This window comes from Mustela putorius, unplaced genomic scaffold (assembly GCF_011764305.1).
Source record: "Mustela putorius furo isolate JIRA1106 unplaced genomic scaffold, ASM1176430v1.1 tig00003987_pilon_pilon_pilon, whole genome shotgun sequence".
NCBI lineage: Eukaryota > Metazoa > Chordata > Mammalia > Carnivora > Mustelidae > Mustela > Mustela putorius.
The window spans coordinates 8,270,765-8,296,330 of NW_025422126.1; the positions used below are offsets into that span (position 1 = coordinate 8,270,765).

Here is a 25,566-nt window from a genome sequence, read left to right on the forward strand (position 1 = left end):
AGCATGAAAGTTCCTCAAAATGTTGAAAATAGAACTGCCCTATGACCCAGCAATTGCACTATTGGGTATTTACCCTAAAGATACAAACGTAGTGATCCAAAGGGGCACGTGCACCCGAATGTTTATAGCAGCAATGTCCACAATAGCCAAACTATGGAAAGAACCTAGATGTCCATCAACAGGTAAATGGATCAAGAAGATGTGGTATATATACACAATGGAATACTATGCAGCCATCAAAAGAAATGAAATCTTGCCATTTGCGACAACATGGATGGAACTAGAGCGTATCATGCTTAGCGAAATAAGTCAAGCAGAGAAAGACAACTATCATATGATCTCCCTGATATGAGGAAGTGGTGATGCAACATGGGGGCTTAAGCGGGTAGAAGAAGAATCAATGAAACAAGATGGAATTGGGAGGGAGACAAACCATAAGTGACTCTTAATCTCACAAAACAAACTGAGGGTTGCTGAGGGGAGGGGGGTTGGGAGAAGGGGGTGGGATTATGGACATTGGGGAGGGTATGTGCTTTGGTGAGTGCTGTGAAGTGTGTAAACCTGGTGATTCACAGAGCTGTACCCCTGGGGATAAAAATATATGTTTATAAAAAATAAAAAATTAAAAAAAAATACAGAGGGAGAATTGGATCAGATCAATTGTATCAAGTGCTGTCACTTGATACTCTCAACATTTCTTTGGTTTCTGGTTAGGCATTCTAATATGTGTGGTGTTGTAATACCTCTAATAGGTGTGGTTTTAATTTGCATTTCCCTAATGACTAATGATGTTAAGTATGTATGCTTCACTTCTTTATTATTTGCACTGCTTATTTTCTTTCCTTAAGTACCATTCAAATCTTCTCCTGATTTTCTAATCAGGTGATTTGTCTTATGACTGAATTTTGAGAAACCTTCATATATTCTTTATCAGATATATGTTTTACAAGTATTTTCTCCCAGTCTGTGGTATGTCTTTTCAAAAACATGTTTTTTTTTTTCCTTTGACTTAGCAAAACAGAAATTTGGGGCACATCGGTGGCTCAACTAGATAAGTATCTGCCTTTGGCTCAGGTCATGATCTCAGGGTCCTGGGATGGAGCCCCATGTTGGGCTCCCTGTTCAATGGAGAGTCTGCTTCTCTTTCTCCCTCTGGCCCTCTGCACTGTTAGTGCTCTCTCTCTCTCAGATAAAATCATAAAATCTAAATAAGGAAGAAAGAAAGAAAAACAGAAATTTACTGTCTCCGTTCTGGAGGCCTAAGTCCAGAATCAAGATATAAGTAGGGCTGCTTTCTTCTGAGGCTATGAAGGAGAATTGAGACCAGGCCTCTCCCAGCATCTGGTAGCCTTGGCATTCCTTGGCTTGTAGATGGCATTCTCTCCTCTCCATGTCTTCACATCACCTTTCCTCTATGCATGTTTCTGTATCTAAGTCCATCCCACCTTTTTTGTACAGTTTATACATTAAAGGCATTATATACAATTGATCTGATCCAATTCTCACTCTGTATTGTGATAAAATACATACAACATAATATTTACCATTTTAAGTCAATGTACTTTTTAAGTGTACAGTTCTATGGCATTAGATACATTTACATTGTTGTGCTGTCTTTGTAATTACCTAAAAGTATCTTTTTGAAGAGCTTTTAAATTTTGATAAAGTCCAATTTATCTAGTTATTTCTCTTATGGATTAAGTTTTTGGTGGCCTAAGAAATTTTTGTCTAATCCAACGAAGGTCACAAGTATTTTCTCCTAAAAGTTTTACAGAATACTTTTTTAATTTAAAATTTTTAAATTTTAAATTTTAAAAAATTTAAAAATTTAAATTTTTCTAATTTTATAGAAAATTTGGTTTTATTTAATACATAAGAAATCAAACTAAAAATTTTAAAGGATGCATATGCATCCACAGAGCAAAACCTAAGATTCAGAGACTTCTCCAAAGCTAGGTTGGAAACATGCCTTCTTTATTCTCCAGGAACCCTCTTTCAGCTTGCAGGTCCCTCAATTCTTCACTCTGTATAGTTACTGATGCCAACACCTTAACAAACACATCTGACCATGTTGTTGCTCTGTTTAGGAACCAGTTGGCTTCCCCACACCTCTTCAACAAAGCTCAGGCTCCCGGGCACGCAAGCAAGGTCCTTCACAATCCATTCTCGGCTCACTTCTCCCTCAGAGTCACGTGCACTTCTCAGCATCCCTGTCCATGCTGTGCCATTTCTTTTTATTCTTTTTTTTTTTTAAAGATTTTATTTATTTATTTGACAGACAGAAATCACAAGTAGGCAGAGAGGCAGGCAGAGAGAGAGGAAGGGAAGCAGGCTCCCCGATGAGCAGAGAGCCTGACGCGGGGCTCGATCCCAGGACCCTGGGATCATGACCTGTGCCGAAGGCAGAGGCTTAACCCACTGAGCCACTCAGGTGCCCCCATGCTGTGCCATTTCTGCCCTCCCAGCCTACACGTGTGGCCACATGCTAGTGCTGTGGCTAGAATGTCATTCCTTGACTTATTTTTAATACTATCTTGTAATTACTGGCTTATACTGCTCCCTGTCTTCTCTATGAAACTGTGAGTGACTCAGAGGTAACAGCTAGTACTGTCTACTTTCACATCCTCAGAACCTAGCACAGAACCTGGCTCTGCAAAAATAAATAAATAAATAAATAAATTTTTTAAAAAATCGGTAAATGTTTCCTGATCGACTTAATCAATATTACGAACTACTACCATGTTAAGCATTTTACATGAATTCTCTTTCCATTCTTATAAGAAACACACGAATATGTGGAATTATCCTCACTTTATACATGAGAAAACCAAGTACCAGAGAGAATTAATAATTTGTCCAAAGTCACAAAGCTGACAGGATACCCTGAATAACTATCAGGTGCTCTTCCCTTAACAGGATTTTCAAAGCTCTGCAGGAGCTGGTCCCACGCGCCCCTCCAGCCTAACTCTTCCCTCACTCTAGCTCTGTTACAGCCAGGCCCTCTTTTGGTCCCTCCACTATGCCATGTCTCCTTCCACCTACCATCATTTCTAAACTTGCTGCTCCTCTGCCTGGTATATTCTTACACCCATACTCCCAACTTTTCCTACCTTTTTCAGATATCAGCTTTAGAAGCTGTCCCTGATTGCTACACCCCCTTAGCCCCCAAAGACTAAGTGCTTCCATGACAGACGCCCATGGGACCTCACTCCTTTTTGTCATGCGCTCCTCATTCAGCTAATTATTAGACCTTCATTTGTGTCATATTTGTCTATCTCACTCATACCTAAATTGTAAGGTCCATGAGAGCAGTACCATGGTTTCTGCTCACTGGCATAGTGTCTGGCACACAAAAGGTGGTCAATAAATACTAACAAATAAACAACAAACAAACAAAAACTCAGGTAAAAAGATCAGGGACCAAAGACAGGTACTGACAGTTCGATTCAGCTCTGTCTGGTTTTACACGTTGTCAACTTACCCGTCAGATAAAATGTTTCCTGTATGAACAAATCACCACCATTGATAGGCGGTATCAAAAAAACAATATTCAAAGAATAAGAGAACAATTTTGACTATGTTCCTTAAGACATTCCTAGTTATGCAGCTGACTATGCAGATTTGTTTTAGGACATGTTTACAAAGCATCCACTCTGTAAAGTTACCACATCAAACCCTGAAAGGAATACGGTAAGCGGTACAACAAGGTCACTCTCCTTAGGTAGCTCATACTCACATCAGGGAGAGGGAGTTGAGACAAAACCTGCCATTAATGATAAAATGGGAAAACTATAGTAAGAAATGCGTAAGCATGCTTATGGCTCTGTGAACAATCAGTACATCAAAACATAGCTTGGAACAGATCTCAGATAGTTAGCAAACATTTCCTGAGCATCTAGCAGTTTTCAGACACTAAAAGGCACTAGAAATAAAAAACTGAAAGAAGCCAGGATCGTGCAAAGCTCTCAGTCTTGTGAAATAAAGAATTAAATTGTCAAAACCATCCTAATATACACTAGACACAGGGTGACACAGGAAGACAGAGGAGTGCTATTTAACCCACTTGGGGTGGAGTTACTTGGGGAACACGCTGCCTAATAGAGATCTGAGAATAAGCAGAAGTCTACGAGGTGAAAAGTGGCAGTTTTTGCAGGCAGAGGGAAAAAAAAGAGTGAAAGAAAAATGATGAGGAAAAGCATGATGTTCAAGTTCAAGATGAGGAATAGTGGGAAAGAATTAAAAAAAGGAAAGGTGGGGCTAGGGTAGAGAGCTCACCCAAGGAAAATAATGCATAGAATGCAAACTTATCTTCTTAGGAAAAAAATGAGTGAAAAATTATAAACACAGACTTATAATTCAGGAAAAATCTTACCAGAAGTGCTAAGCAGCTGAGAAAACTGATGGGGAACTTCAAAATCAAAGCACCCAATTTGTTTTTTGAGTATGGAGCAGAAATCTGTAATAATGACTAAAATACCCAATAACTCTCTCTTTCACAATATCTGAAAAACCAAAACCAAACTGAAACAAGAAAGAAACCCAGAGGCCAAGTCCCATTTATTAATATTCTGAAAAACATCAGGACTCACAAATAAAATCCAGATACTTTAGAAAAATAATTCAGGAACCACATCGAGTTGTACAGCCTCGGAGGCAAATCTGTGTTCATATCGTGGCAGAGCCACTTACCAACAGTGTGACCTCAAACAAATTACTTTCTTCTCTGTAAAACTCCAGGGTTGAATGAGTTGATTCCCTAAGATCTGTTCCTGCTATAACATCCGAAGATTAACTAGAAGCATTAAACCAAATCAAAGGCTGAAAAGAATTCTTCATTATTTAGCCCCTGCCTTATCTATAACCACTTTTCCTCCAACACTTCGGCTCCATGCTGCTATTACAATGAATTCCTTTAATTCCTTTTTTTTTTTAAGATTTTATTTATTTATTTGATAAGAGTGAGAGAGGAACACAACCAGGGGGAGTGGGAGAGTGAGAAGCAGGCTTCCCGTCAAGCAGGGAGCCCCATGTGGGGGCTTGATCCCAGGACCCTTGGGATCATAACCTGAGCCAAAGGTAGATGCTTAACAACTGAGCCACCCAGGGGCCCCTCCTTTTAATTCTTTAAATGCATCATACCCACTCTTACCTCTGGACCCATGGACATTGCTCCCTCTGGTGCCCTTCCACCCTACCATCAGTGCCATTTCTTCCTAAGAAAGGGCCTTACCAATCTCACTACTCCTCCAAGTGTCCACTACCGTATTCCTTCTTCCTTCCCCATCTCACAACCTTACCGCAGGGACCCCTGTCCTTTCCTGATGACAGCAATGCTAAGCTTTCTTTGAGCTTCCTGTTTAACAGCAAATCTCCTCTACCTTGGAGTTGTGTGCTGAGAAGGCCGAACTGCACTGCCCATATACTACTGCATCACTAGTACCCAGAACAATGCCTGGTTTAAAGACTGCTTATTTATTTGAGAGAGAGAGAGAGCTTGCATGGGGGAGGGGAGGTAGGGGCAGAGAGAGAGAGAGAGAGAGTCTCAAGCAGACTCAGTGCTGAGTGTGGAGCCTGACATGGGGCTCGAGCCCACAACCCTGAGATCATGACCTAAGCCGGAACCAAGAGTAGTACGTCCAACGGACTGCAGCACCTAGGTGCCCCGTAGTACCTGGTTTACAGATAAAGTGGCTCTCCATAGGTACCGATGAAGAAATGAGTAACAAACTGTGAAGACTCACCTCTAACACAGCCAGGACAGTGTCAAGCTGATCCTCTCGGAGAGTGATATTGTTGGAGATTTTTCTCATGGTGTGTATGGACTGCAGACGTACTTCCTCGATTTCATCATTAAACATGTCAACCAAGAAATCAAGGCACTTCTCTGCAAAAGAGGGTGAAGACTGGGCCAGCATGCAGAGAGCCTCCACAGCAGCAATGCGGACCTCTAGACAAAAGGGGACAAATAAGGCTGTGCATTAGGTTATGAGCCATGGGATAAATCCAAGGATTCCTTCTCTTTCTGGTTTATCTTTAACTTTCTACTCTTCTCCATTAACAAACTCTCTCTGGGAGATTTCCTCCATGCCCACAGACTCAGCTACCACCTTCACACTGATCTTAGAATAAGGACTTTGGTGTCACGGGGACTGAGGTTTAGATCCTGACATGCAAACGTGATCAAGTCACGTCTGTCTTCAGTAACTGCACCTTGAAAACAAAGCTCTTGTTTACCTCAGTACAACAACCACCGTTCTCCACTCAGTACTTTTTTCAAAAAGCAAATTTTAAATAATTAAGATTAAAACAGACTAGGTATCATGTTCTCATCTTAGAGATAAGATTCAGCAAAGTGAATTCACTTGCCTTAAAATGAGTGAGAGCAGAGATAAGACCAGTACCCAGGTCTGCTGATTCTAGACTAGCATCATGTAGTGGTTAAGGATACATGTTTTGGAACGTTAAAGGTCTCACAGTAAATTGTGAAGAGTAATTCCTCCACTAATTTGAAGGGTGATCTTGAATAAGTAACTTAACTTCCTAGCAACCTCAATTTTTTCACCTTCAACAGAGATAATACTCATTTCCTTACAGAGTAGTTAGAGGCTGGGGTATGTTAAAAGCTCAGTAGATCTTAGCTACAGCACAGGTATGGATCTTACAAGCGCCTTGAAAACAGAGGCATGTCTTCTACCTCCCCTGTATGGCCTGAACACATAACAGAAAAGCCACTGATTCCAGAAAGCCCTTCATTCATTCACTAGAAATACTTCCTGAATGCATACTACACGCCCAGAGTTAACAGCCTTGCTAAGAGCCTTAGGAAAAAGCTAAGAGTCTTGATATAAAGATAAGAGGTAAGTAAGCTACAGACTATGCTCACAAGATTTCCATACATGCTTGTTCTGCTCCAAAGGTTCCCACATGGTTCTGCAACAAAACGTACAGTTTTTAAAAAGAAAGGAAAGAACCCCTCAAGCTGTGGTTAAAACTCAGAAATATAATTTTTTTTGTGTGTAAGAAAGGTCTTACAGACACTTTAAAAGCAGAGTTACTACATTAAAGTGAGATGACTTGGGATTTTTCTTGGTAGCAATAAATTCTTCCCTTCATCAGAACTGAAAGATTTGCTACACTTCATAATAAGGTAATTTAAACATGAAATTGCTAACAATTACAAAGAAAGCCAGAAATGGGCCGAAATGTGTTAAATGCTGGGTCCTCTGCCTAGGGCTTTACCCATTACACCACACTAAATCATGTGTAACTCTTGCAAGTCCACAAAGTGAATCACAGAAACACTCCTGATCATCAGCAGATAATCAGTGTGGACCTAAGGGGATGCAATTTTAAGCAGAAACAAAGAAACTTTTGTGTTGCTCTTTGTATGTGTAGTCTGGAAAATCAACAATTTCTACTGGACTCTTTGGAATGTTGAAAATGTATTACAGTCTCCTTAAGGGTCCAGGGCAGAGGAAAAGGAATCAGCTATGCTAAAGGGAAAGGGAAAAAAAAATCCTCTGGTGCCTTAACATGTACAATCAAATCCTGGCTTTGTGCTTAGTACTGAAGACACAAGGGTGAACAAGAAAGAGATGGCCTCCCAGTGCCTACAGACAAGAATAGTTAATTGGATTACAAAGTGATTGATGAGCAGTACAGTAAAAAGCACAGGGAGTATAAGAAAATGCAAAAGCGGTATGTAGCCCACTAAGTTGGATCAGAGGCAGCTTTCTGGAACAAGTGACCTCTAAAACAATACTTAAGGGAGGTGCTAAGCCAAAAGAAAGGAAGAAGGCCTCCCTTCTAGAGGACTAAAAGAATGTATAATACTAGAGTACACAGCTAATGAAATAAGGCACTGTTTCATTCCCAGCAGCATGTCTCTAATTCACCCAGAATTTTAGAAATATAATAAGAAAGCCAGCATAACTGATACTGGTTATGATATATTTGCTTTCCAAAGTTAAGTTCCTTTAATTAAACCTTAATGACAGTTAAGTGTCTGACTCTCAGTTTCCGCTCAGGTCATGATTGCAGGGTCATGAGACTGAGCCCCACATTGGGCTCCGTGCTCAGTGCAGCGTCTGCTTGAGATTCTCTCCTTCCCACTCTCCCTTCCCCATTCATTCTTTCTAAATAAATAAATAAATAAATAAGTCTTAAAAACAAAACAAAACAAAAAACACCCTTAGTGACAAACTTACGTAGAACTAAATAACATAAATATTAATAGTGATGAAATTCAATTTGCAAAATTAAATAAAGTAAAAATGCTTGCAGAAACTAAATAAAATAGGCTCTAGTTACTTGTCTTAGGATAAAATGGGTATTAATAATGACTTCTTTATTATGAAATACCATTTAAAGTATAATTCGTGTATCCAGTTCACAGAAAACAAAAAAGCAGAGGCTGCTTTAACTAATTTCTCTATACAAGTTTCCTCCATTATCCAAAAGAAGAGTGAAACAATGAAACCTTTCATTTAGGTGAAACAATGTAAAGCAGAGTGTAAATGATGATGTAAAGCAGAGTATCTCCCACTTTCCAAAAGTTCACTTTGTGTGACCTCACTTTTAGAAGACTTATATGGGTATGGTAATGACTTTTTTCATAAAAATGAAACTCCGTTTTGGATTTCTTTTGGTTAACAAAAACAGGTACTAATGTAGGTTTTTTTCATGAAAGCAAAGTGGCATAAAGAGAACTTTAAGGAAGTGGGGAAGACATCCATACACTGAAAACCTCATAGCTAACTAGAGAAGGAAACCCAATTCTCATATCTTATAACAGAAAATGATCTTTCAAAAAGTAATTCTTGCCCTTCTAAGAAGTTCTACTCTGAGGTAATTTTTTACAGGCATTTTAAAGACCTGAGTTCTAATCCTCTGATATAAATTTACTATAAAATTTGAACAATCAACATTATCTCTCCTGATCTGTTACAATTACTGAAAATGAGATAGTTGTAGTCAATAACCTCAAAACAATGACATTCTTTATGTGAGACAGATAGATATAATGGAAATTATACAAGAGCTTTGCAGAACTTCTTTCTACAAGATTTATCTATCTAAAACAACTAAAAACAGAAATAAAAAACAGAAACAACAGTATTCAACACACTGGACATCAGACAATAAAGAGTAATGATCCCTGAGAGGGAGGAAATAAATTAGGTAAGCTCCAGAATTTACCAGTTTATTATCTGGGAAGCTTTTCCAGGTTCCAGGTATCCCTGCATTGAGAAGATAGAGCTAGGAGTCTGGAAAGGCCAATGTGGACAGAGTTCATAAGGCAAAGTACCAAAATGGAGAGTACCACACATGGAGCACTTTGGAGATCTGCAGAGGGTCCTCAAGTCATCAGCTGAGTCCTGATCTGTTAAGAAATTGAGGTCTGAGAAAGAACCGCTAAGCAGGGCTACAGGGAACAATCTCCAAAGCTCAAAAATGGTCTACAACTGCTTCTTCAGAAGAGTTTGTTTGAGTTGGGAGTAAAATGAGCCCCAGACTAAGTGCTGTTTCAGTTCCTCTTAACAAAGCTTAAAAATAAGACCTGAAATAAATGCATCCCAGAACTAAGTTCAAGAATGTAGGACTATAACAATGTTCATTACCCAACAAAGTAAAATTCACAACGGCTGGCATTCAATTGAAAATTGCTAGCTCTGCACAGAAGTAGGAAAATATACACAATAAGGAGAAAAATCAATCAAAACCAACACAGAAATCACACAAACAAAGATTTAATAAACAACAACATTAGGATAGTTATTGTAAATGCATTCCCTGTTGACAAAGTTAAAGGAAAGATCAAGGAGATTAAGCATATACATGAGAGATACTAAACAAACCCAAATTCTAATTGAATTTATATGAATGAAAACTACAAGGTTGGAGATGAAAAATACACTGGATGGGATTAAAATCAGAATACAGATGGCTGAAGAAAAGATTAATGAACTCCCGAGACATAACAATGAATATTATCCAAAAGGAAATGAGAAAAACAAAAAAAAAAATCAGGATGGAGGGGCAGCTGGATGGCTTAGTCGGTTAAGCATCTGACTCTTGACTTCTACTCAGGTCATGATCTCAGGGTTGTGGGATTAAGCCCTGTATTGGGCTCTACACTGGGCATAGAGCCTGCTTAAGATTCTCTCTCTTCCTTTGTCCCTCCCCCCACTACTTCTCTTAAAAAAGTAGGGGGGATGGAGCATCAGTGAATTCCAGGACAACCTCAGTAGTCTAATATATGTGTGTCTGGAGTCACCAAAGAAACATGAGACCACAAAATATATGAAAAAGTAAATGGCCCAAGATTTTCCAATGTGATGAAAACTATAAACCCACAGATCTAAGAAGCAACAAACTTCAAGCATAAGAAACATGAAGAAATGTCACCAAGACACATCACAATTAAACTGCTTAAAACCAATGACAGAGAAAAATCCTAAAAGCAACTGGAGATGGATAAAGAAGATGCAGTATATGCATACAATGGAATATTAGTCAGCCATCAAAAAGAATGGACCACTGCCGTTAGCAACAACATGGATGGAACTAGAGAGTATTATGCTAAGCAAAATAAGTCAGTCAGAGAAAGACAAATACCAAATGATTTCACTCGTATGTGGACTTTAAGAAACAAAACTGATGAACACAGGGGAAAGGAAGGAAAAATAAGATGAAAACAGAGAGGAAGGCAAACCATAAGAAACTCTTGACTATAGGGAAATGAGGTTTGTTGGAGGGGAGGTGGGAGGAGGGATGGGGTAATTGGGTGATAGGCATTAAGGAGGGCACTTGATGTAATGACCACTGGGTGTTACACAGGACTCATGAATCACTAAAATGAAACTAATAATGTATTAATATTCTTAATAATATACATTATTATATTATTATTAATTAATATATAATACATTGATATACTTAATATATTAATAATATATACTAATAATATATTATAATTAACTAACTTGAATTTAAATTTAAAAAAACTAGAGAAAGACACATCATGTAAAGAACAAATATAAAAAATGGCAGCAGACTTCTCAACAGAAAGAGTGCAAACAGGAAAATAACATGGCAGGGTGGGACACACACACACACAACCCCACCTTATTAAACTGGAGTTCAATTTTCAGTGAAAATATCTTTCAAAAATGAAGGTGAGGGACGCCTGGGTGGCTCAGTTGGTTAGGCAGCTGCCTTCGGCTCAGGTCATGATCCCAGCGTTCTGGGATCGAGTCCCACATCAGGCTCCTTGCTCGGCAGGGAGCCTGCTTTTCCCTCTGCCTGCCATTCTGTCTGCCTGTGCTCACTCTCTCTCCTTCTCTCTCTCTCTCTGATACATAAATAAAATCTTAAAAAAAAAAAAAAATGAAGGTGAGAGGCGCCTGGGTGGCTCAGTCAGTTGAGCATCAGACTTGATTTCATCTCAGGGCTTTGAGACTGAGCCCTGCATTGGACTCCATGCTCAGTGCAGTCTGCTTGGGATTCTCTTCCCTTCCCCTTTCCTCCCTCTCTGTCCCTCCCCACTCTTGCACACTTTCTCTCTAAAATAAATAAATAAAATCTTAAAAAAAAAAATGAAGGTCAAAGAAAATCTGCGTTAGTCAAAATAATAAAGGCTTTGAGGTCAGACACCTGGTTTAAATCTTGCTTCTGTTTCTTACTGGCTGGGTGACCAATAACAAGTTATTGTTATCAGTATCAGTAATATCAATTTTTATTACCAATTATTAAGTGCTTATTATAAATGGGTCATGTATTTTTGTTAAGGATTTTATTTATTTATTTGACAAACAGAGATCACAACTGGGCAGAGAGGCAGGCAGAGAGAGAGGAGGAAGCAGGCTCCCTGCTGAGCAGAGAGCCTGATGCAGGGCTTGATCCCAGGGCCCTGAGATCATGATCTAAGCCAAAGGCAGATGCTTAACCCACTGAGCCACCCAGGTGCCCCTAATGGGTCATGTATTATGCCAAGTATTTTGTGCACATATAATCTCGTTTAATTCTCACAATTCAGAAACACTAATTATTAACCTTGTTTTATAGAAATACTGGAAAACTAGATTGACTGAATCCAAAGTCCATGCTCTTAACCACTGTATTATACCACATGGGCCCCACATCTGGTTTTTTTTTTTTTTAATTTTTTAATTTTTTTAAAAGATTTTATTTACTTATTTGACAAAGATCACAAGTAGGTAGAGAGGCAGGCAGAGAGAAAGGAGGAAGCAGGCTCCCTGCTAAGCAGAGAGCCTGATGTGGGCCTCGATTCCAGGGCTCCAGGACCATGAGCCGAAGGCAGTGGCTTTAACCCACTGAGCCACCCAGGTACCCCGTCACTTCTGCTTTTAAAATTAAGTAATAGTAGGTACTTCATGGAGTGACTATGAAGACTAAATGAGACCCTTCATGTACACTAACCAGTGCAACACCTGATCCATGGCAGGCACTCAGTAAACGGAACAGTTATGATGCAGTCATACTTACCATACATTTCATCTTCCAATCCATGAACAAAGGCTCCACAAGCTCCTGACTCAATCAAATTCACAGCTCCTGTGTCTATTTCTTCCTTGGGAGCATCATCTCCCCACTTTCTGCCACTGGAAAACTCTCCTGAGCTGTAAAGCTCCTTGGCACGTTCATGTGCAGTGCGTTTTCTCTGTATAGGACAATGACAATTAGCACTTGCAGGAAGTTCATGAGGGAAAGGTAAGATGTATTCTGAGAACATGGGAAAATAGGAAATAGGACTGCTTTCTGATAGTCACATTAAAAAAAAAAAGTACTCAATCAATCAGAACAAAGAAATGCAAACTGAATGTCAAGAAAAACCAAAGGTTCACAGGTCTGTCACAGCGGATGTGTTCTTATTAAAGATAGCAAAAGAATGTGCTCATCAGCTAAGTGGTTATGTTTGTCACTGTGTACATAACACAGGAAAGGGAGAACCAGAGGCATAAATAATAGCAGTGTCCCTCTAGCACCATCCTGGGTTGATAATAAACTGGCCCTAGAAAAGAATTTTTTTTTAGTCCCAACAGAAGTAAGTTTGAATTTGGAAACACTGTGCTCTATTTGAGCAACACTGCACCACCATGCAACCTTCTGGTAAATTCACTTCCTGCCTAGAATGCCAAAGAGGGAATCAGCTAAAGAAAATATCCAGTCCAATCAACCATATGGATCTCATCATGAATAAACTGCCATTCTGCTTTATGTATCAGCCTCTTATGAACCTTCCTGGTGTGAGTCCACATCCTTATGGCTGAGCATCTCAAAGGCACTGGTGAAATATAGTACCCAAGCCTACAAAGATGTGGGCCAGACCCAGTAGTAAAGTTTGTACCTTGTGACATATCTTGGAAACCCCTGCATAACCCATCCTTCCACATTTACTATGAACATGCTGTTTTTTTACATTTCTACTCCAGCATACACAAAGAACACTTAATCACCAACCTCAAATGAAGGCAACACCCTTCAGGAAATCCATAAGGCAATGTTTCATTAAGCATAGACAGAAACTCCTCAACCACTCCGAGAAATTTATCTTATGGAATGACTTAAAAGAAGAAAAGATCTAATATGCATGAAGATGATATTCCTTTATAATGGTAGAAAAATGGGAGAATCTAAATACATAAGATAGGGCTAAAAAATTATGTCACATCTACTTAATATATTACATAATCAGTAAAAATGCTAAGTATAAAGTTGACTATATAAAAAAAGCATATGATGTAGTGATAAATATAAAAGTAGACTATAAAATTATCTGAATACAATGATTCAGTGTTTAAAATATGCATAAGAGCTGGAGAGAAATACACCAAAATGAACAGGAGTCCTAGAGTAGTGTGAATATGGGTAAATTGTTTGCTTTCCTTCTATTTGTCAAAGATTCTGAACTCTTTATTATCATGTTTATAATTTAAAGATTAAGATAATGACAATATTGACTCATATTTAGTCCTGACAATTACATCAGAGAATGTGGTCAAGGCTGAAAGGCATTCCGTGCTTTGTTACTGTTCAGAGAAAGAATTTACTCACTCTTTCAGGGAAACTGCTGCAGAAAAGGACTGTCCTGACATGTCAGTCATATAGTCTCACAAAACAAGACCAGGTCTTTGTAGTTTCTAACAAACAGAAGTTAATCTTACCTTTTCTTTGTAAAACACAACCTGTGCAAAGTATTACATTAAAATAATTTAAAATTTAATGAAATAACTTGTAATTTGGTTCAAGTTACTAAGATTTTATGCTAAAGTATAATCTAGTCACCCAACATTTACTTGATAAATATCTAGGCTGCAAAATTAAATCAACACAGCTTACAGATAGCTGATATTAGTTACAGAAACCCAGTCTGAATAACAAAGAATTCAAGTTACCCTAAGATCAGACATGAGCTTCTTGTCCAGTGTCTGCTCCAAGAAATGAGAACTGACTTGTTCCATTGAGCCCTATAAAAACAAAGAATCAAGGGCAAATTAAACAACTTTTAAGGTCTGAATATTATCTTAAAATTCAAAGTTTGCAGCCAACTTAAATGCATAAAGATAACATTTCTTGACAGTAAAGATGCTTACAGGTTCTGAATCATCAGCAAAATAATAAAAACATTAGCAGCAGCAGCTAGCAGCTAAATAGAGCTTACTATGTCATACACTGTTTATACATGTATTAATTTAGTTCTCCTATGAAGTAACTACTATTATTAGTCCCATTTTATATATTGGGGAAAAAAGAAAAGAAAGTTAAAAAAAAAAGGCATAAAAAGATTAAGTGACTCATTTGAAGTCGTAAGAAGTATAATTTACAGAGGTGGGCTATAAACCCAGTTTCCCCAATCCTTTGCCTCAGCTGCTACTCTCCACAGTCTCTGCATTCCTTTTCATTCTAGTTTTCCATTCGTTTGTTCATTCAGTCACTCATTCAATTAAACAGATATTTATTTAGCTACCACTCAGTTATATGCCTACGGTTACCAGGAATAGCAATACAAAAGAAAGACATTGATTCCACACTCAATGACCTCATAGACTAGTGAGAGAAACTGACAAGTAAACAGATAACTGTATGATGGTATAAAATGTTACAATACACATATAAAGGTTCCTATGGGAAACTCAGAAAACAAGTAGTGTAAAGAGGAGGAAAGGGAACTGGTAATCACAAGTACAAATGCATAAAAAGAGAATGTCATGCAGGAAACATCAAGTGTCTCTAATAATGGGACGCAGGACAGGGGAGCCAAAAATGAAGCAGGATAGTTAGGGATCAGATCATAAAGGGCCTTTGTCATGACCCTTTGTCATGTCTGTTATGGAAGGAGTTTGCTATAATTCTGAATAACCAGATATTTTCTCAATAATGAGCTCAACAGTGTACAAAGTATTTTACTCATACTTTAAAAATTTATTTCTTTTTTTAAAAAAGATATTATTTGTTTATTTGACAGACAGAAATCACAAGTAGGCAGAGAGGCAGGCAGAGAGAGAGGGGGAGAAGCAGGCTCCCTGCTGAGCAGAGAGCCCGATGCAGGGCTCCATCCCAGGACCCTGAGATCATGACCTGAACCGAAGGCAGAGGATCAACTCAGGTGCCCCTAAAAATTTATTTCTATAAAATCCCATGAAGAAGGTAAATGATCCTGATTTTCTTTTCTTTTCTTTTTTTTTTTTTAAGGTAATCTCTCTGCCTATGTGGGGCTCAAACACAACACTGAGATCAAGAGTCACATTCACTACCAAGTGAGCCAGCCAGGCACTCCAAATTATCCTCATTTTTTAGATGAGAAATTGAGGCTGAGAGATTTGGTAACTTGCTCATTTCAAACAAGGAAAAAACATAGATTTACACCTCATAAACATCATCTTAGCAGCTATGTGGCTAACTGACCAGAAAGAAATAAAAATGAAACAGAGACACAGGTTGGCAGGCTATTAGAGCAGGTCTTAGATATTCTTCAAGAATATACTGGCACCTTTCTCTAATTCCCAAGTTAGTAAATATGGAAATTCTTATAGAGGATCAAACTTCTCCAATCACTTTTTCCATAGAAACTTACATGTTCTATGGGAATATCCTTACCCAAGTTAATACCTTTTCTACAACTCCAGGAGAGCAACTGTTGTACTATTTTTACTTAAGTAGTTTCAAATCTACTTTTTCTTATTTCTACATGGTACCATTGATTGCCTTCTTTGTTAAACAGATCTGATCAATATAAAATCTAACATTCATGTTTTTAATTCAAACATCAATTTTATGAATAAGAACTCTAAATTTTCAAGACCTCCTCAACTTTCTTTTTAATTTCACCACCACCAACATTAACAGTTGGCTTTTTTTACAAAATAAGTCAATCAGAGAAAGACAATTATCATATGATCTCCCTCATATGAGGAAGTTGAGAGGCAACATGGGGGGTTTGGGGGGGTAGGAAAAGAATAAATGAAACAAGTGGGATCAGGAGGGAGACAAACCATAAGAGACTCTTAATCTCACAAAACAAACAGGGTTGCTGGGGCGCGGGGTGGGGTAGGGAGAGGGTGGTTGGGTTATGGACATTGGGGAAGGTATGTGCTATTAAGTGTGTAAACCTGGCGATTCACAGACCTGTACCCCTGGGGCTAATAATACATTAAATGTTAAAAAATAAAAATTAAAAAAAAAAACAAAAAACAGTTGGCTTTTTAGGGGGCACTTTTTTCCTAATAAAGAATTAAGTTTCTGTTTCGTATTGTTTTTTAAGTAAGCTCTACGCCCAGCATGGGGCTTGAACTCACAACCCTGAGATCAAGAGCCATGTGCTCTATTGGCTGAGCCAGCCAGGTGCCCCAAGAATGAAGTTTTAATGACATCACAGTGAACTACTCTAAATCCCTAGTCTCAACAGCCCTCTCCAGTGCCTTTAGCTGAGCTTTCTCCCAACACAGTAGCAAAGAAAGGGTATTATCCAAATTCTAGCCTCAAAAAATTACGTTATCATTATTTGCAATTAATCTCCTGTATTACCTGAGAATATGTAAACCTTTCCATTTTAGTCCATAATTACCAAGAGCCCTATAGCATAAAAATCTGCTTGAAAAATGTTGAGACCTAAACTAGTACAAACCCAGTAGAAATAGAGAAGGGAGCAATTCCAGAGCTGACAAGAAGGTCGAACTGGTAAGAGCTGATGATTCACTGGATATGGGACACAGAAAGAATTCCCAAATGCCTCTGGATTTTCAGCTGGATAAATGATGCCACATTCGTGAAAGTGCTAGAGGAGCAGATGTAGACCAAAAAGATGAATTCATCATAAAGTACAACCCACAAATGAGAAAATTATGTACCTACTTGCCTACTTTTTTTAAAGATTCTATTTATTTGACAGAGAGAGATCACAAGTAGGCAGAGAGAGAGGGGAAGCAGGCTCCCTGCTGAGCACAGAGCCTGATGAGGGACTCGATCCCAAAACCCTGAGATCATGACCTGAGCCTAAGGCAGAGGCTTAACCCACTAAGCCACTCAGGTGCCCCATTGTCTACTTTAGCCAAAACAAATATATTCCAGTAAGATCTCTCTGACTGTACTATTACTACTACTTAACAACCTGTATTTGTAACACCAAGAAAACCATGATATAATATTTAATAAACAAGTGTGTTGAACCTGTTTTCAGAACAAAACTGCTCAGTCATAGATGCTCAACAATAACTTAAGTCTATGCACTAGCCTCTAGCTTCTACCCAGTTAGGTGACAAAGAAAAGTAAACCCTACCCCACCCTTCAAAAAAGGAGCTACCCCGTGAGATATAAAACAGCCACTAAGACATCTGCATGTGTACTGGGAAAGATTAGCTCTTATGGCTATGGACATAACAACCTACAATCTATCTGAAAATATTATCATTTTTTTTTAAAGATTTTTTAAAATTTATTTACTTGACAGACAGAGATCACAAGTAGGCAGAGAAGCAGGTAGAGAGAGGGGGAAACAGGCTCCCCGCTGAGCAGAGAGCCTGATGTGGGGCTTGATCCCCAGGACCCTGAGATCATGACCTGAGCTGAAGGCAGAGGCTTTAACCCACTGAGCCACCCAGACGCCCCTGAAAATATTATCATTTTTAAGGTTAAACACTTCTACAGTCTTATAAAAAAAAGGTTTAGCCCTTACTGAAAAGAGAAATTAAACATCTTAAGAAGAAATCACTGAACTAAGGACTATATTCTAGATAGAAAACCAATGACCATAATCAGTTTCACAGTAAAGCTGTATTCTAAATTGTCCCATGGAACTGCTTACCTGGCAATCAACTTTCTTTCTTTACCTCAGCAGGAAAGTTATGGATAACTGAAAACCCACCTTTCACATGGTTTTGAATTTTCTGAAACAAGCTACATCTGAAATTTTTCATCCTGCTAGAAGCCAAGGAGAATAGAGACTATTGATTTTTTGCACAAGATGGGACTTAAATTTAAAGACTTATCATTCCATATAAGTTCTTGAAGAACCTGGCTTCTGCTTTCCTCCCTAGTTTTATCTTGTTGCACATCCCCCACGTTTAATATTATCTGCCCCCAAACCAACAAGTTTTAACTGCTTATATTATATGATATTGTAGTTTAGTAAATTAGCATGCATGGTAATTGTACTCCTTCTGTATCTCTGCTTATATTTCTCCTTCCCAACTTATTTACCTAGTTAACTTATATTTACCCTTCCAAACTCAGTTTAGAAATCACCTTCTCCATGAAGCTTTCTTTCACTATGTTAGGTGCCCTTTCCTTGGAGTAGCAGGAAATGTAATTAACTGATTGCTTATGTCAACTTACCAGACTATCAACTCTTTTGAAGACAAGAGACTATGCTCAGTGTTTGTTGACTTGATGAACATGTGTTCTGAAAACTATATGCAATTTATCTGATGACAGTTTTGTCTACTCAAGGATTGGAGTGTGGGAGTTTACCTCTGTTTACACAGTGGAACTAGTAAATCAGGGCATTAACAGTACAACCACAGTTCTCAATGTGTAACTAGACCATCAGTAGGAAGAGAATCCACATGGGTTTTAGACCACAAAGTGTCATTTACTAACTATGTAGCCTCTGATAAGTTACATCACTTTCCTAAACCTTATTTTGTTACTTATAAAATGAATAATGGAACACCTACTTACAAGAGTTTAAAAGAAATCAAAATTATTTGCAAAAACTGAGTGTTTATGAGGTTATATATGTCTAAATATGTGCATATAACTAAAAGTGCCTAGCTTAGCAGGCTAGGGACTCTATCAATAGTAACAATGAGGGGCGCCTGGGTGGCTCAGTGGGTTAAAGCCTCTGTTTTTGGCTCAGGTCCTGATCCCAGCGTCCTGGGATCAAGTCCCATTATTGGGCTCTCTGCTCAGTAGGGAGCCTGCTTCCCTTCCTCTGTCTGCCTCTGCCTACTTGTGATCTCTGTCTGTCAAGTAAATAAAATCTTAAAAAAAAAAAAAAATAGTAACGATTATTATCAGTAAGATTAAATTGTTAATTATTTTTGAAGTACAAACCTAATTACTTATATAATTTGGAGCTATCTGGATCAAATCATTGAATTTAAAACAGAAAGCACCTGACTCAAGTTAAAGTCATCTAAGTGGAAACCCTTTCAACTCACCATTGCAATTCATTATTCATATAGCTTTACATAGATAAATTTCAGATCCTGTGGGGTACAAAAATGGAAAATGTGAAGGATCCTGCCTTAAGAATTACTCTTCTAGGGGCGCCTGGGTGGCTCAATGGGTTAAAGCTTCTGCCTTCTGCTCAGGTCATGACCTCAGGGTCTTGGGATCAAGCCCTGCATCCGGCTCTCTGCTCAGCGGAGAGTCTGCTTCCTCCTCTCTCTCTGCCTCTCTGACTCTCTGACTACTTTTGATCTCTCTGTCAAATAAATAAATAAAATCTTTAAAAAAAAAAAAGAATTACTCTTCTAAACTGCCAACTCAGATAAAGATTTATCACTGAATTATCCCTCTAAAACATCCCCTCACACATACACATACAGGATACTACAGATGCTCAATAAATGTTGAATGAAAAAATTTGATGAATGATAGAATTGTTCTGAATTTTTAAATATTCACCAACCAAAATAAAGCTTAAAATGTGAATTCAGGGACGCCTGAGTGGCTCAGTTCATTGAATGTCTGTCTTTGGCTCAGGTCATGATCCCAGGGTCCTGGGATGGAGTCCTGCATGGGGCTCCTTGCTTGGCAGGGAGTCTGCTTCTCCCTCTGCCTGCTGTTTCCCCTGCTTGTGCTCTCTGACAGATACATAAATAAATAAAATGTGAATTCAGGGACACTTGGGTGGCTTAGCTTGTTAAACATCTGCCTTCAGCTCATGTCATTATCCCAGGGTCCCAGGAGTGAGTCTGGCATGGGGCAACTTGCTCAGCTGGGAGCCTGCTTCTCCCTCTGCCTACCGCTCTCTCTGTCTCTGACAAATAAATAAAATCTTTCAAAAAAAGGAGTAAATTCAAAACTAAAGTTAGTAACAACTGGCTTGCTTAACTCTGTATTTTATTACAGACAAGCAAAATGATCTATAAGTAGCATATACTGAAGCCATCCAAATTTCTTATTATTCCATGAAAATACTCCACACAAGTTTTAGCAGTTACCCTATAAATACTGGTCTTGAGAGTGGGCCTATCAGTGGATCTGTGTCCATACAGTTAGATTCAAAGTATTTAGCCAACAATGTTACCAAGACTAGCAGAGCTGGAGGCCCTCAAAAGGGAAGTATCCAAAAAGAATCTTAGATTTTCGGGTTGCCTGGGTGGCTCAGTGGTTTAAGCCGCTGCCTTCGGCTCAGGTCATGATCTCAGGGTCCTGGGATCGAGTCCCACATCGGGCTCTCTGCTCAGCAGGGAGCCTGCTTCCCTCTCTCTTCTCTCTGCCTGCCTCTCTGCCTACTTGTGATCTCTCTGTCAAATAAATAAATAAAATCTTTAAAAAAAAAAAAAAGAATCTTAGATTTTCTTGCTGTGACATATATGTGTGTGTGTGTGTATACATTACATACTACAACCACCTCCTACAATTACAAAGTCTAGTACTTTATAATTTAAAAGTATTTCCATAGTTAGTAACACATCTGGGCATCATGACAACCCTATGAGGTAAACATGAGGTAATATTATCAACAGCTTAACAGATGAGGAAACTGAGACTAGATCAAGTGACATGTCCAAGATAACAGTTATAAAATAGGGGTGAGTAGTAATACACCAATACTTTTTCTTTTATAAGACAGTTTATCTCTGAAAAGTTAAACTTTTTTTTTTTTTTTTTAATTTAAACAAAGGCACCATGAATCACCAAAGGCAAAACAGAGGAAAGACACAAGCTAAAAGTCAGGAGATAAGGATCTGAAACACATTCTACAACTTTGTTAGCGGTCTAAGTTGAATCATTTACTTAACATCTCAGAGCCCTAGTTTTCGCACCTGAAGAATGGCAATAAAAGCAATTATCAGGGGCGCCTGGGTGGCTCAGTGGGTTAAGCCGCTGCCTTCGGCTCAGTTCATGATCTCGGGCTCTCTGCTCAGCAGGGGGCCTGCTTCCCTTCCCCTCTCTCTGCCTTCCTCTCTGCCTACTGTGATCTCTCTCTGTCAAATAAATAAATAAATAAAATCTTAAAAAAAAAAAAAAAAAAAGCAATTATCAGGGTGCCTGAGTGGGTTAAAGCCTCTGCTTTCAGCTCAGGTCATGATTCCAGGGTCCTGGGAACAATCCCCACATAGAGCTCTCTGCTCATCGGGGAGCCTGCTTCCCTTCCTCTTTGACTACTTATGATATCTGTCTGTCAAAAAATTAATAAAATATTTTAAAAGCAGTTATCTTGCTGGTTACTACAAAGAATAAATGAGATAATATAAATGGCCTGAGAACAAACTATCCAGGCCATAACAGGTGCTTAGTAAAGCAACTATTTTTATTATTATTTTCCTTTTTCTTTAGGCATGGCTGCCTCTTATACTAACAAGCTTAAACAGGCTTATCTTTAAAAGTCTTTCTAGTCTAAAAGATTACTTCTCCATGGGAAAGTGAGCCATTTCTTTATATTTTTAGAAATACTAAGGTTTCTAAAGTGTGTTATACCTGACCCTACCTGTAGTTTCTCAAAATATTTATACAAGTGTAACAGGCAATGTGTTCATTAAAGAAAGCATAACTTACCAATAGCTTTGCAGCCTGAACTCGAACCACCCAGGAACCATCACTGACCATGTGACAAATTTTTCCAAATGCATCATCAACTAAGCGAATTTCTTCATTAGAAGAAGGAATTGGGACAATGCTAAATTAAAAGAAAAAACCGCAAAAGGCAAAACATGAGCCTAAAGCTGCAAGTTCAATAAACTGAGAATGACCAGTGAAAACTGGCATGCATACACACACACACACAAAATGACAATAGAGTAATTCAAATCTGAGAGTGCAAATTTTCAGTGTCTTGAAAAAAAGTGTTTAACCCACCAAAGGTTAAAAGGTTTACAATGATACCAAAAATTAGATATCACAGAGTATTTTAAATCTTTAAGTTTATTCTCTCCTATAATTGTATTGCTGCCAATATGGTAAACCATAGAATAAAACAATACAAAACATACTTGCAAATCTGATCCTATAAGAGGCAATTTCCAATTAGTCTTTTCTTTTTTCTTTTTCTTTTTTTTGAGGGGGAATTTATAGGTTATTAACTCATTCTGGTTTTTCAATTTTAGAAGGCAGTTTAAAGCAAGGGAAAAGAATCACTTCTTTTTCTTATAGAAAGAGCTCTTCTATAAAATAATATTTGTCTTTCTACTTCAAAGAATCATTGTGAGAATGATTTAATTAGCACAAAAACATTTTTTAAGATTTTATTTATTTATTTGACAGAGAGAGACACAGCGAGAGAGGGAACACAAGCAGGGGGAGAGAGAAGCAGGCTTCCCGCTGAGCAGGAAGCCCGATGCCGGGCTTGGTCCCAGGACCCCGGGATCATGACCTGAGTTGAAGGCAGATGCCCAACGACTGAGCCACCCAGGTGCCCCCCACAAAAACATTTTTAATGAGGAAAACACTGCATAAGGGATCATTATTCTCAAACTCACCTAGTATCTTTATTGGGCATTTGTTATTTACTAAAATGGGCCCCAAACAATTTTGAAGACTTAAAAAAGGGTGTTTTGGGGGGTGGTTGTTAGATAACACCTGAGAAAGACAATCCAATCTCTTCACTTATAGATGAGGAGGCTGGGGCCCAGAGAGGAAGTGTCTTTCCCAGAGTACACAGAAAGTTCACAGCAGGGCTGAAAAAGAAGCACCAAGCATCCTGCTTATCAGGATCTGTACTTCCCCCCTATTCCACAATGCTTTCTAAAAATCAAACTAACATTCCTTTTCTGGAGGAGGGCTTTTTGCATGATAGGAGAAGAATGGCTTAGCAATGAACAAAAGCTGGCTTACACCCACACTGACCTTTCAGGATAGAGCTGACTGACAACCCAGATAAGTTGGACTGCCGCGCTGCGCACTTGTTCATAGTCATCAGACAGCAATTTACAGGCCTGCAAATAAGAATTCCACAAGTCTGTTAGTTCTGTGTCCTCCCAGGTGATGTTCAAACTATTTTCAAAATGAAGACAGGGTGGCTGGATAAGGATGCCAACAAAATACTTGTGGGTAGTTTTAACTTCTTGAACCTTTGCCCAACAAAGAATTCTTGGCCTCTGTCAGCTGCTCTGGCTGTGTTCTGTGATCTGACTCCCAACCCAACTCTGAAGGCAGAACCACAGACTGACAGCACAAAAGCCATTTAGAATAACATCAATCCTAGCAAAGTCTGCTGGGAGCCCACAGTGCTGCTCTTACAGGCTCAAACACCAAATATGGGTATCTTTCCCTTTCTGTAGAATCAAAGCATGAATTTCTGACTGACAATCTGAAAACTCAAGCATTCTAAATAAATGTAGAATTTAATGCTAAGCTGCCACAAGAGGCCAGATTTTTCTTCCTTCCTTTGGTCTGAAATGGAATATCCCTACTCCACCTGTATGGTAACACCCTAGACCTAACCAACACCCAGAACTACTCCATTTCTAGAATTTGAACTCCTACATTCCATGCTCTCATCATAACATGTTACTCCACCAGCTTTTCCACTTCCATGAATTAATCTATCACACTTGCTCTTCAGTCCCACTTAATCTACCTACCTATTTAGCCAGGATTTCTGAACCTTGGCTCTACTGACATTCTGGATTGTAAAATTCTTCCCTGTGAGGGGCTGTCCTCTACACTGCTAACATGTTTAGCAGCACCCCTGGCCTCTACCCATTAGGTGGTTGTAGCACTGCACCTTCTTCCCCTCGCCAGCAGCTGCAAAAGCGCAAATAGCTCCACACTGCCAAATATCCTCTGAAGAGTAAAATCACTGTGGCTGAGAACTGCTGCTTTAATCCCACCATTTTTCTCCAATGAGCCACCTCCTTGCTCCATACCCTTCCATTACTTCAGTCCCAACAGCGCCGTTAACATTTAACATTTACAACTCCCTTAAGACTTCTGCTACAGCTGCTCTAAAAACCCAGCACCTTCTCTATTGCTCAGAAGGGCAACAGAACACTAGCAAAGACTATACTCTCTAGGGGACTGGTGGCTCATGATCTGGAACTTACTAGCCCTACTCTGAAATCTTTTACACCCCTGATTTCCATTTCCATTACCCAAGGCAGCTTGTCCTAACCTCTCCCTCTGGGCCCCTATCCCACTTCCAGCCATAACACCACATGTTTATTGGAGAAAAATCAAAGTTCTCAGGCAAAAATTCTCCCAACTATTCCATAACAGTTATAAATTCATTTATACCTGTATTCTCCCATACTTTTTCCTCAATGTCTGAGAAAAAAAAAAAAAAAAGGATCCTAATTCCTAATCCCTCTACTTTTACTATGGATTTTATCATCTCCTCACAGGCCCTTCCTTAATCCTCCAAAATAGGTACTATTTGTGATTCTCTATTATAGCACCCTATTTATTTACTGTACTACTTACATGTTATAATTATTGTGTTTATTTATTTGTTATTCGCCTGTCTCACCCAAGAGAAAGTGAAGGGCATAGATCCTATCCAACAAGCTCAGTGTTGTACAACCAGCATTAGGTACTCATTAATATTTGTTGCATGAATCAGCTCATGAATCTGATTTTCTGCCTCAAGAAACTTACTCCACCATTTATTTCCCTTTGTCTCTTTTATCATGAATTTCTCCCTAAACACTGGCTCTCCCTTCAACACATAAACATAGGTAGCAGCTATCTTTAAAATACAATGGATAAAATCTTAGTAAAGTAAAATAAAATAAACTACAAAAAGCCCTCCCTTGTGTGGTGTATAAACAATGAATCTTGGAACACTGAAAAAATAAAATGAAATTAAAAAAAAAAAAAAAAAAAAAGCCCTCCCTTTCTACCATCTTCCATCCTGCCATCTATTTTACAAACCTCTTA

The 25,566-nt window shown here is 38.7% G+C and overlaps 1 protein-coding gene across 1 annotated transcript in view; it reads right to left on the reverse strand.

Moving 5' to 3' along the window:
* The window catches only part of INTS4 (integrator complex subunit 4), a 117,881-nt gene that overhangs the window by 37,812 nt on the left and 54,503 nt on the right, over positions 1 to 25,566 (reverse strand). Inside the window, exons 7-11 of the mRNA XM_045071316.1 lie at positions 23,536 to 23,624; positions 22,249 to 22,369; positions 14,418 to 14,489; positions 12,508 to 12,682; positions 5,742 to 5,947 (exon numbers count right to left, since the gene is read on the reverse strand). Coding sequence (XP_044927251.1) covers positions 5,742 to 5,947; positions 12,508 to 12,682; positions 14,418 to 14,489; positions 22,249 to 22,369; positions 23,536 to 23,624 — 663 coding nt within the window. The remainder of the gene's footprint in view (positions 1 to 5,741; positions 5,948 to 12,507; positions 12,683 to 14,417; positions 14,490 to 22,248; positions 22,370 to 23,535; positions 23,625 to 25,566) is intronic.